Source organism: Macadamia integrifolia, unplaced genomic scaffold (assembly GCF_013358625.1).
Source record: "Macadamia integrifolia cultivar HAES 741 unplaced genomic scaffold, SCU_Mint_v3 scaffold_270A, whole genome shotgun sequence".
NCBI lineage: Eukaryota > Viridiplantae > Streptophyta > Magnoliopsida > Proteales > Proteaceae > Macadamia > Macadamia integrifolia.
This window is the reverse complement of record NW_024870661.1, coordinates 83,783-96,984: the sequence shown is the minus strand read 5'-3', so window position 1 is coordinate 96,984 and position 13,202 is coordinate 83,783. Positions and strand designations below refer to the sequence as shown.

The 13,202-nt window shown below is 38.4% G+C and overlaps 1 protein-coding gene and 1 pseudogene across 2 annotated transcripts; one reads left to right on the top strand and one right to left on the bottom strand.

Moving 5' to 3' along the window:
- The first annotated feature begins 603 nt into the window (after positions 1-603).
- LOC122071583 (disease resistance protein L6-like) lies at positions 604-8,485 on the top strand. 2 transcript variants are annotated; one of them, XM_042635971.1, is made up of 4 exons: positions 604-1,418; positions 4,369-5,470; positions 5,867-6,157; positions 6,262-8,485. In XM_042635971.1, the coding sequence occupies exons 1-4, from the start codon at positions 937-939 to the stop codon at positions 7,984-7,986; spliced, it is 3,600 nt and encodes a 1,199-aa protein (XP_042491905.1). In that variant the 5' UTR covers positions 604-936; the 3' UTR covers positions 7,987-8,485. The 2 variants fall into 2 exon arrangements, with proteins under 2 accessions (XP_042491905.1, XP_042491906.1); XM_042635972.1 differs by lacking the exon at positions 5,867-6,157.
- A 44-nt stretch (positions 8,486-8,529) lies between these two features.
- Positions 8,530-12,821, bottom strand: LOC122071579 (annotated as a pseudogene).
- Positions 12,822-13,202: the final 381 nt, after the last annotated feature.

The following is a 13,202-nucleotide window of genomic DNA, read 5'->3' as shown; positions in this document are numbered from 1 at the left end:
TATCATCTCCATTTTCTTTCGCTAAACCTATGTTGGTGAATCGATTGCTATTCAGACTGCTTTGCATGAAATCATTTTAGAAGATTTTGACAAGCTAATTGTGGAGTCGGACAACAAGGATGTTATCACTTATCTTCAACGGAATGCTTATCAATCACCATTGGAGATCAGACCTATTTTAGAGGATATTATACATATTTCTTCATACTTTGTTATTTTTAATTTTGTGTATATTCCAAGGGAGAATAACAGTAATGCAGACTCCTTGATTAAGAGGGCCCTATCAGTAACATGTGCGATGATTTGGCTAAATTCCGATCCATGGATATTGAAGATGTGTCAATCTCCATCCATGAGTACTACACATAATCTATAAATAAATTTCCTTTCCCTTCCCATGGGTTGGGTTTCTTCTTACCCACAAAATAAATAAATAAATAAATAAATAAAGGGTTGATATGAACCCACATTTATTAATTGATTCAATTTGAATTTAACTTAGAAACTAAAAATCTTCCATAAACAAATCAAACCATCTACATCAAAACCGAACCAATTAACATCCTTGCAACCAATCCCATCAGCTTCTTACAAAACCGTAGTCCCTTTCAGCTTTAAACCCTCCGAGAGGAATGAGGTGGGTTCACCAAGGCTGAGTCACTGTCAGTCCTCTTCGTTCTTGAATTGCTTTCCCATTCTTGTAGAAAAAAATGGAGAAAATATCTCAGGTCAAGGAAAGTTCCTTCGCCGTGGATGAACGGGAACTCGGTTCCAAGACTTTTGTCAGCATTTCAATCAAACATCATCTATTGAAAAGGATAGCGTGTAAATCAAGCACCTTACAAGATTGTAGCTTCATTGAGTTCTGCAATCGAAGGGTTCCCTAATATTTTATTTAGAAACGGAAAAGATTCGTTTTTCGGAGAAGAAATCTTGATGGCAGCCTCTTCTAGGTCCTCATCTGGTTGGAGTTATGATGTGTTCCTGAGCTTCAGAGGTGAAGACACTCGCAACACCTTTACTGGACATCTTTACAATGCGTTGGATGACGCTGGAATTCATATTTTCAAGGACGATGAACGACTCCCCACGGGAGAAGAGATAGGCCCAGAGCTACTATCTGCGATCGAAGAATCGAGAATCTCGATCCCCATCTTCTCGAAGAACTACGCTTCTAGTAAATGGTGCCTCAATGAACTCGTCAAGATCGTTGAATGCAGGAAAACCATGAATCAACTTGTCCTTCCCATCTTCTACGATGTTGGTCCCTCTGATGTCCGTAACCACACGGAGAGCTATGGGAAGGCTCTTCGGGAACACCAAAAAAATTTCAATCAGACGATCATAGAGGAGTGGAAAGGGGCTATGAGAGAGGTTGGGGAGTTGAAAGGATGGGATTTGAAGAAAATCGCTAACGGGTAAGTCCAACAGTCCCTAGTCTATTTATTTAATTTGGGCAGCTCCTAATTTTGTTCAATATACCATCTAGAAAATCTGCAGTAGTCTATTTACCAAAAAATTTGCAATAGTCTCTTCACCCCCCCCCCCCCCCCCCCAAAAAAAAAGTTTTAGTCTCTTTTTATCTCTTTTAATTATATTTGGCTTAACCATGAATAAGGAGTATGGGGTTTCTAAGAATATGGCTTTATTGGGCATTATATTATTCTTGACCTTTAGGCTCTGTTTGGTTGTAACAATAGTGAAGTGAAATTAATTTACCAGAGTTTTTTGGTTGAATGTAAAATTTTTAAAAACTTTATTCCAACCAACAACGACAACAAACATAACCTTATCCCACCTAAATGGGGTCGGCTACATGGATCCGAGAGAAAAAAAAGAAGAAAAAAATGACTAGGGACTAAGAGAAGCAGATAAGGCAGAAATCAAAGATGCATCACATGAACATTCCTTAGACGGGGTTTGCTACCCAGATCCTTGTCCTCCACAAAACTCTATCCATGGCCATACTAGAATCAAGCCCCACCATATGCATGTCTTTTCTTACCACTTCAGTAATAGTCATTTTAGGCCTACCCCTACCTCTTTTGGCTCCCTCCAAATGAATTTGCTCAATCTTCCTTATTGGAGCATCTATAGGTCTCCTTTGCACATGACCATACCATCTTAACCGGTTATCGCGGAACTTGTCCTGGATTGGTGCAACCCCCAACTCGTTTCTTATACAATCATTCCTTACTCTATCTCTCCTGGTCTTGCCACACAGTCCTCTTAGCATTCTCATCTCAGCTACACTTAGTTTGGTCAATTCACTCTTCTTAACTGCCCAACACTCCGCTCCATATGTCATAGTTAGTCGTATCACTGTCCTGTAGAATTTTCCCTTAAGTTTAGTAGGCATTATTTTGTCATATAGTACTCCTAACGTACCTCTCCATCCACTTTTATTCCAACCAAACTTACTAATTTGTAACCGGCTACACCCCTTTAATTTTGGTAATCAATCCACACTAGATCCACTGACCTCTTCTTTGTTCTCATAGCCTTAAAAACTTTCATTTTTTATTTATTTTAAAGTTCCAATCATTCTGAACCTCTCCACCTCTCTGTTTCACTCAGATATCTTTTAAAAGACAAAAACAGTTTTCATTTTTGCAGTATTTGAATATTTATGATTCTAATAATTCTCAGTCCAAGGCCATGCCCCAGCAAAATCCATTCAAACCCAGTGTACAAATTCAACCAAAACCCAAAACTAAAATCAAGGTCATTGATAATTATACAGAAATCACAGAATTGAAGAGCCCCAAGTCATAAGAAGTCTTTCTATTTTTCTTCCCAACACTTACATATGAAAAGGTGGTGAATCATTTTCCCATGTCTAAATTGTGAAGGAAGACAAAATTAAAGATAAAAAAACTCCTGCATTCCCCTCTAATTCCTTGAAATTATAAGGGGTGGGGGTCAAATGAAATTAAAAGCCACAAGGCTCTGGCCTTCTTGAGGTTGGGTATGAGGTCTTGAAGATAGAGCATTCATAAGGCCATCCAATCCTCCAATGAGCACAGCAGGGAACTGTAACTGTGGCATTTACCTCTAATCATTAGTATTAGTGTTGATGGAGGCCATTAATTTATCTCCTGCTGATCATTTTTCGAGGACTTACAAAACCATCAATGGACTGACTTGAAAGAATTACACAACCATCAATGAAATGACTTATATTTTTAAGGACTTGCGCAACCATCAATGAACTGACTTATTGACTGAAGTATTATATGTAACTAACTAGATAATGCTACTCAAAATCTACAAATTTGCATTAATTACTTTTGGCCCTTCTTGGACTAAGACTTGGACTGGATTAATTAAAACTGGTTTTGGATGAATTAGAAAACACCAAGACTTGGTTTGTTCTGTCCTGAACCAATTGAACCTAGCTCAGTTAAACCAGAACGGATTCATTTAACGAAATGCAGGCCTGGCTCTTCCCTTCTTGCGATGGTACTGCTTGGAGTGGAACTTATCTACAACACTTTCTGTTTTAGGTGGAAGGGTAGGTGGCTAATCGACATTATTTTACCTCGATCAATTAAAAGCTTGGACTGTTGCCTAGGGTCTTGAAGTTTTAAAGCTTAAAAGAGGGGGATGTGGGTAGCTAGGATGTCAACCTAAGCTAAAGCTAAGCTATAATACCTTATTGTTTTGTCTGCAACCTAATTCCTTATTGTTTTGTCTGCAACCTAAGCTATAATACCATAGATATGGTGCTTGTCCCACCGCAAAATCCACCCTCCTCTCCCACCCAAAAAAATAGCAACACGAATGCTGTGATTATTATTAGGGAACGGAGTTCTTGAATTCCCTTAATAACTGCCTCATGGCATTTTGTTTGGTTTGCAAATTTGGCAGAAATGTTCTCCATATCATCATTCCTGTAGGCTCATACTAGGAATGCATTCATGCACACCTTTCGTAACTGCCATGTACTTATTTCATTGATCTTGAATTTAGTGGACATGTTTCTCACATCATCAGCTAAAGCTATCCAATGGTCACCTACCAAATTATCAATCCACGAAGCAAAAAGTGGTAGGAAAATATAGAAGTGCAGGAAACATTTTTCCTACTATTATATATCTATTGCAAGGAAAAGTGAGATATTCCTTGTTCTTGGTCTTAACCCTACCTTTTTTTATCCATATGATATATTTATTTGATTTACCAAGCCAAGCCAAAGTTTTTGGAAAAATGAATTAAAAAATAAAAAGAATGTAATTAAAGTTCTCTCATCTACTTCAGTTCAAATTATTGATATATGGTCCCGTCCAAGTAAAATTTTATGGCTCCTTTCTTTGTTATCTGTTTGCTTTCAAAATTACTTATTTCTCCGTGATTTGAATTGGACAGGCATGAAGGGACATTGGTAAAGTTAGTTGTTGCAGAAGTTTCCAATAAATTGAGAAAAGATGCCCAGATTGTTTCTGATGACCTAGTTGGAATCCAATCTCATGTAGAAAAAGTGATGAGATTATTAGACATTGAATCTAAAGATATAAAGATTGTGGGGGTCCAAGGGCTTGGTGGGATTGGTAAGACAACTATTGCCAAGGTTGTGTACAATACAATCTTGCATCAGTTTGAAGGATGTAGCTTTCTTGCAAATGTTTGTGAAACTTCTCAACAGTATAGAGGACTTATCGATTTGCAAAATCGACTTGTCTCTAATATATTGAAAGGAGCAAGATTCAACTTCACTAATGTAGATGAAGGAATTAATGTGATCAGAAAAAGACTTTGCAGGAAGAAAGTTCTTATCATTCTTGATGATGTGGATCACAAAATTCAATTAGATGCATTAATCAGGAAGCATGGTTGGTTTGGTTTGGGAAGTAGGATTATAATCACAACAAGAAATGGGCATATCTTAGCTAGTCATGAAGTGGATGAGGTATATGAGCCCAATGAAATGGATGCAAATCAATCTCTTCGACTATTTTCCAGGCATGCCTTTAGAAGGGATCAACCTCCGGACGACTATCTAGATCTCTCAAAAGACATTGTAAAGAATACTGGAGGGCTTCCCTTGGCTCTTGAGGTTATCGGTTCAGCTTTATTTGATATGAGAATATCAGCGTGGCAGGATACACTAAAGATGTTGCAAGATCATATTCTTCATGATGAAATTCTGCAAAAGTTGAAAATAAGTTATGATGGTCTAAAGGATTCGGAAAAAGAGATATTTCTTGACATTGCTTGCTTTTTGGCTGAAATGGATAAAAGTACTGCATGTTTCATATGGCAACATTGCAATTTTCACCCTGGAATAGGAGTTGAGGTTCTTTGCCAGAAGTCTTTAGTGAAAATTGGAGAAAATAATGAACTGAAGATGCATGATCTGCTTAGAGATCTTGGAAAGGAAATCATTCGTCAAGAAAACGTTAAGGTGCCAGGAGGGCGTAGCAGGTTGTGGTCTCACAAGGAAGTCTTGGATGTATTGGATAAAAGTGCTGTAAGTACACTTCGTTGCATGCTTCCAATCATACCGATGTTGTTAAGCAGAAACTAACTGTACCTTTCCGCAGAATGCACTTGCATAAAAGCTAAAGTGTGAAACATTGTTCAAACTTCAAAGTAACAACTATGGAAACGCCAAAAACCTTTATTTTTTTACTATTGAATTCAGTGGCATTTTACAGTTTTTTACACTTTTGGATGCACTAGTGGTTCATGTAACATGCTCTTTTTTGTTAAAATTTCACAAATAAGATTGGATGGGGTCTTTTATAATGTTGTCTCACCAGGTTCACCAGATCCAGTGTTTGATAAGTGATCATTAAAGCACAACAATTCACTAAAACACTGTGAACATTAGTAAGTTATTACTTATTTGAAGTTGTTTGTTTAGGGGACGGATAAAGTTGAAGGGCTGTGTATTGACTTCGGAGGTAATTCAGGAAGCCAGTGCTGTTTGAAGAGTGAAGAATTTACTAAAATGGCTAAACTCAGGTTACTCAGAGTTGATTATGCATGCTTTGCTCCAGACTTTGTGCCTTCTTTTTCGGAACTGGTATGGCTTAGATGGAAAGGATGCCCTCAAGAATTTACACTAATGAAACTTCATCCAGTGAACCTCGTTGTTCTTGATCTGTCATATAGTCTTATTACAATAAATTGGATGGGTTGGAAGTACATCAAGGTCTGGAAAAAAGTTCGTTCTCTTTTGTTTGATGCAATGAATGATAAACTTCTGTAAAAATTTCTCTAGTAATATCTCTCTCTTTTTTTTTTTTTGGCATACAGGTGGCAAAAAATCTAAAAGTTTTGAATCTGGCAGAGTGTCAATACCTATTCCGGACTCCTGAACTAGCAAATCATCGCTTGGAGGTCTTGATTCTTGAAAACTGTAAAAATTTAGTTGGGATTGACGAATCCATCAACTATCTTGAGAGGCTGGTCATATTGAATATAAGGGGATGCTCAAAACTAAGGGATCTCCCATACAGCATATGGGGGTTGGCTTCTCTCAGAAACCTCAACATACATCAATGCGAAGGTCTAGACAAGTTGCCTGATTCCATAGGCTTTCTCAAAAACCTTGTGACTTTTGATGCCAGTTTTTGTTATATCAAGGATGGGGGAATTCCGGATGCTTTATGGTGGCTATCCTTTTTGGAAATCTTGAGAATAGGTGGAAACAATTTTCATTGCCTACCAGTGACTGTTTCCAGCCTTTCCTTGCTCCATACACTCGATTTAAGGTTCTGCTACAGACTGCAATCGCTCCCAGAACTTCCTTCTAGTTTGAAAATTTTAAATGTTACGAGATGCAGATCTTTGAAATCTCTCCCAAGGCTTTCAAACCTGACAAATTTAGAGGTGTTGTGTCTTGATGATTGTGAAAATCTAGTGGAGATGCCAGCTTTGTCAGGGCTGAGAAATTTAGAGAATTTAAGTCTTGATAATTGTCAGAGGTTAGAAGAGATTAAAGGCCTCAAAGGGTTGGATTCCCTAAAACTGTTGACAATGAAGAACTGTGGATCATTAAGAAAAATTGAGAAAATATCCAGCTTGAGAGAACTGAAAGAGTCAAGATTCACGGGCTGCTCGAAACTAATGGTATTAGAAATGGAAGGCTGCGAGAGATTACTTGAGATTGAGGGTCTTGTGGGATTGGATTCCCTTGAGCGTTTGACAATAAAGGGCTGCACTTCATTAATGCAAATCTCGGAACTGTCTGAATTGGATGAACTTCCGCAAATGGTTTTCGAACAACTACCACTTCTGCAACTGTGTAAGATGAAAAATTTCAGAATGTTAGAAATCTTGAACTGCAGATCAATAGAAAGGTTACCTCATCTCTTCAACTTGGGATTCTTGAAGCATCTTTCCATTGCCGGATGCATCAAACTAAAGGAGATTGAAGGCCTCAATGGATTGGCATTCTTGGTAACGTTGAATTTTAATAATTGCATATCTATGGAAAGAATACCGAGTATCTCCTACTTGACAGACTTGAAGCATCTATCCACTGTCGGGTGCCTCAGTCTAAAGGAGATTCAAGGCCTCGGGGAACCCTGGATGATTCAATGCCTCGATAAATTTGGATCCTTGGAGAGGTTGGATTTTAATAATTGCATATCTATGGAAAATTTACCAGATCTCTCCTATAGGAGAAACTTGAAGCATCTATCCATTGCCGGGTGTGTCAATCTAAAGCAGATTCAAGGCCTCGATAGATTGAAATCATTAGAGAGGTTGGATTTTACTCGATGCGAGTTTATAAAAAGATTGCCAGATCTCTCCAACTTGAGAAAATTGAAGCATTTATCCGCTGCGGGGTGCATCAATCTAAAGGATATTCAAGGCCTCAATAAATTGGAATCCTTGGAGACGTTGGATTTTAGTAATTGCATATCTATGGAAAGGTTACCTGATCTCTCCAACTTGAGAAACTTGAAGCATCTGTCCATTACCGGGTGTGTCAATCTAAAGGAGAGTAAGACCTTAACAGATTGGAATCATTAGAGAGGTTGGATTTTATTGGGTGCAAGTTTATGGAAAGTGTTAAATATTGTAGGTTTTCTAAACATAATATTAAATTTACGCAAAGCCTTGAGGGCACCTCGAAAGATCTCAAGAGTACAACAAAAGAAGAAGCATGTCTTTGAGAAGCACCACAAAAGATGAGGCCACAAGGGTTTCAATGATGGTAACAAAGGCGGAAATGCAAGAACCATTCTTTGCTGTGGCAAAATCCTGACCATGCCCATCTTCCACAGCCTTGGGCATTATTCTTTTTAGAGTTTCAGTAACTAGGATGAGAGAATGGAGATAAGGAGTCTCCCTGCTGGAGACCTTTGAAGATTTTAGATTTTTTTACCCTTATTTTTGTTGCTTACCTATAACTGTATAAGGATGCAGAAAGAGTTATTATGAGTAGCAAACTTTCATTCATATATGCTATTTCACACTAAAATCTCATTTTTACAAGAATGTAGCCAAGGAAGCTGCAATTTCATGGTTATATGTTTTTTCCAGGCCAATTTTTTCTTGCTAGTTTTTGGGTTGTTAATATTTATGTGCCGAGCTAGCTAAAACTGAGAAACTTTTCTTTGTGTAAGCTTCATAAGTCTTCATAGTCAAATGTTCAGAAAGCTTCAATTGAGTCCACTTGTTACAGAATGTAATTACTAAGAGTATGCAACATTGGAAACAGAGGCCACAAATCAATCCATCCACAAGCCCTGCACAAAAGCAAAGTTATTTGGAGCCATACAACCCAGGATTTAAGCACAAGGAGAGCAGAACCAGAGATCATGAAATTATGCCTTCATCCATTTGGATGACAATGTAGTTAGTTACTTAAATTTGGTTGGCTCACCTTTGTGTATAGGCCAGCCTTAAACCCAAGGACCACAGAAATTGGTGTGCCAATTATATAGAAGGCCGCAAAGTTAGTCAATGTGGCCAAATGCTGCCATCCACACCCTCTAGCCACCCCTGCAGAACCATATCAGTATAAGTCTCCACATTGAGCTACCCACATCCGATGTGTTATGGAAGCTATGATAACTATCCGAAGTTATAGAAAGTTTTATGACTTTAACCTGACAAAATGCCTTGTGCTGAGTCTAGTAACATTGAGATTGCAAGTAAGGGGGTGATAGAAGCAAATTCATCCTTTAATAAATAGATATTACTGAAGAAGCTGACCCATAGATTGTGAGCCACAATCAGAAATATACTAATTGTTAGACCAAGAACAATGGAGAGCTTTATTGTCACTATCATTGCTTTCTTTGCATGACTGATATTTTCAGCTCCAATCTCATTCGAAACGCGAGTGCTGTAACAGCAAAAGTCTCCATATTTCAAATAGGTTATGATGGAAGAAGTAAATCCAACTAAACACTATTTAGAAATCCCTAACCTGAACAAACATTACCTCACAGCTGCACTCAGCCCAGAGGTCAACATATATAAGACAGTTTCTGTGATCACACTGCACAAACAACCCAGAAGGGTAGAAACATTTTTAGGCCTTATAATGTCTAAAGAGTATACAACAGTAAAGGATTCTTAATCTTACCATAATGCTATTAGTGAAGTGCTGGTTTCTGAATTCGGCATCAATCCGGAGATTAATACTAGAAGTTCAAACACACCAAACTCCAAGCTGGAAGAATAAACTCGAGAGAAAAATTATACTTATGAGATCAATGGACTACCAAAGTATTATAAGCTAGTTCATTAGAAAAATGTTCAATATTTCCCCTTTTAAGAATGATTGATGTTGATGATGTCTCAGTTTCTTTCTTTTTCTTTTTAGTGTAGATAAAGATACAAATGAAAAAAACAGGGGCAGCCAGGTCAATCAGGGCCAGCCAAACCCTAGAAAAAAAATCAAGGGCAATCAAGGCGAACCCGGCCCAAACAGGCCTGATCAATGTCAATCAGGGACAGGCTCGGCTGGGGTTTTAAAAACCCGGCCCTGTTTCACCCTAGTTTCCTGATTGACGTATATTCATTTTTTTCTACAAATGCCCCTCTAAGCAGTCTTAATAGCAGCATGAAGGAGCATTATGGAAGCGAAAGGACATGTGTCATCATGAAACTGCATGTGAAGCATTCATCTGTGGGTAATTGATCCAAACTTCTTTATTTATTTATATATTTTTGTTCTCCCTAAATTAATCTGATTGGTGGAACTAACCTTATAGCACTATCTGAACATAGAAATTAATGTGGAAATAAATGAAATATTGAGAGTAGATATCACTTTACCACACCATCACTGCTGAAGAGAGTGCCAACTTCATGTTGGGAAGCAAATGATGAATGGACTCCATTGAAAAACCTTCCAGTGTAAGTTTGAATTTCACTGAGTACTTCAGGTAGAAAGCCAACATAAAAACTGATAGCCATAACGACGGTACTGCTGCTACTGGTGCTCCCTTGAAACCAAGAGAAGTCAAGTGAACTAATAGATATGTTAAGCCAAAATGGATACCCAATGGGCCAGTGAACAAACAATAAATGGTTTAACCACACTCTGTGTCTAGAGAAATCTGAGGATGCATTGTAAGAAGCCATATGCATATAGCCCTGGAATCAAGCACTTCAAATAGCTGCTGGCAACTTGTGCTACTTGAGGATCTTGATGAAACAAAACTAGTATGGGTTCTGAGAAGAACCATAAAATGGATGCAACAACTGAGAATATGAAAGATATGATTGTGATGATTGTAAGTAAATTCCTAACATTCTGTAAGTATTTGCTCCATATGCTTGACCACAAAAAGAGTCTCTAGTGCCCCACTCAGACCTGTCTGAAAAACATTTATTAAATTAATAAAGCATTTAATAAATGTTCTCTGTGGATGCAGGGCAATGACAAGCAATACAAAGAATCCTTAAGAGGACAGTATACTCTAGATGTAGCACAAAAGCACTTGGAAAGGTGTAAAATGAATCTTCTGAGTAGAATATTCCTAGGAATAGCTTTTTATGGAAGGTCTAAGTACAGGATAGTTGAGAGATAAATCAATGAATGGCGATTGTTAGGGGTGTCAATGGGCCGACCCAAGCCCAGCCCTAAGGTCTCTTAATTTAACCCAAGCCCAGCCCAGTCCTTGGTTGGGTTGAGATATCTCAGCCTAAGCCTCGGGCATAGCCCAACAGAACCCAACCCACCCCTGATGGACCCTAATTGCCCCACCTAATACTATTGATTGCTTGGTTGCTTGATCTTGATACATTGCAGAGGCCAAAAAATAAGATTTTGTTATATATATAGATTGTGAAAAATGAAGACTTTTTACAGACCTTTTTCTATTAGTACCCATTTTTAATTATTAACATATTTATATTATTATTATGTACTTAATATACATGGTTGATACGGGTTGGGTTGAGACTTCAACCCTGGCCCAACCCAACCTGGCATTGGGCCTAAAATTATTAACCCAAGTCCGTCTTATGGGCTAAAATCTCATCCCAAACCTTGTTCGGGCTAAGGGCAGGCTAGGGTGGGTTCAAACTGATCGGGCTTTTTTTGACACCACTAGTGATTGCACTGTTGCATAGATGGAATAAATGCTTGTAGCCCTTCTGAGAGCTAGAATACCTGATAAAGACACAATTTCAGAAACTTATAAAAAAAAAAAATCTCTTTCCAAGAGGATTCAAGTCATGAACTAAACAAACACAACAAAAAACACAAGATATTAATGATTTCTTCATGGGTAGGAAGATGTTGAAGTCGAAGCTATTAGATGTTGCCATCATACTTGATTTTGAGAATCGAAGGGGAGGAGTTAAATTCTGAGAGAGGTGACAAAAATTACCCTCCTTTCATTACTAGGTATTGGGCAGATTGGGAATTTGAGTAGGGATCAGCTTCAAACGTAGCTGATTAAACAAGGGAATTGAGACAAAAACAGAGAAAGAGGACTTTCTTAAGCTCTCTTCTCTGCTTGTATGTCATTGTTTCTTGTTCCCAAGATGTGATTATAAGGTCACCTGTGGTTGGTGAAGTAGACTAAATGAATTTGCATGGGGCAAGGCCACCCCAAAATGTCGAGATAACTATGTTATAAACTAATCTTTGGCTGATATAACTGATCCGTATCGGTACTTACATTGATATTGGTTGGTGGTGTTGATATGTATCAACTGACGCCCAAGGGAGGAGGTTGTGGAATAGAACCATGTTGTATGCAAGTGTGAGTGGGTGGGTATATTTAGGAGTAGATGGTCATTTGCCCTACCAGTGCCCAGTAAGCTGCCTAGTTGGCCAGTGGCACTTAATAGAATAGCATATAGAAAAAAAAAATTATGAATGACCAGTGCATGAGACTCCCGTTATAAGAGGGTCCACGAGGGACAAATGTATACAACCTTACCCTTTGCTTATGCAATATCTAACTATTTTCATTTCCTCCAAAAAACAGTCATCCTTGCGCGGCTGAGTGGGAAGACTTCCTTGAAGAAGCTTGGTGGAAATACAATTATGAAACAGTGTAAGAGGAGTCGTCGGTGGACAAATGAAGAAATTTCACAGCAACCCATGTGGATGATTTGAAATCAGCAGCCAAGGATACTACACCGGGTGTGGGGTCAGTGCATCTGCAACCTGTTGAGCAGGGTTTTAAAATGTGGAATCGGGATAGAATCGGTCAGTACCAAATCAGTCCCCAAGAACCCTAGAATCAGTCCTTAGATTAAAAAACAAGGGAATTTTTAGGGTTTTTGAGTGTGAATCAACTGTATTGAATCCATCCAAATCAGCCATTTCACTGATCCAATACCCATTTCTTGAAACCCTGCCGTAGTCTACCAAGCTTGTCCATCCCCTCCATGGTTTCAACTTTCAAGTATTGGTATCAGTCCATCGTGTTGGTCGTATTGTATCGATATTGGTTGAGACTTATTCAGATTGGTCACCCGTATCGTTTCAAGGGTAAAACAGTAAAAAAATTATACTTTTAAGAAAAAGCAAGGGCAAACCTGACCGATACATGCCGATCTGACTAGTCCCCTAAATCCATGATCTCCTCTACACAGTCTGCGCAACCTAATGTGATCCAATAATTGTTTAAACTAGGAGTGAAACGGGACTGGGTTGGGCCAGGTTTCTTAAAACCCTAATCCAACCCTAAGTCCTCAAAATTCAACCGAGGCCCAATCCAACCCTATCAGTTCATATTGAGGCCCAAGCTTATTGGGTTCATACCAATCCA

Coding starts and splice junctions, on each gene's coding strand:
- LOC122071583 (XM_042635971.1), top strand. CDS start 937: ATGGCAGCCTCTTCTAGGTCCTCATCTGGTTGGAGTTATGATGTGTTC. Junction 1,419..4,368: donor TTGAAGAAAATCGCTAACGG/GTAAGTCCAACA, acceptor TGAATTGGACAG/GCATGAAGGGACATTGGTAA. Junction 6,158..6,261: donor TGGGTTGGAAGTACATCAAG/GTCTGGAAAAAA, acceptor TTTGGCATACAG/GTGGCAAAAAATCTAAAAGT.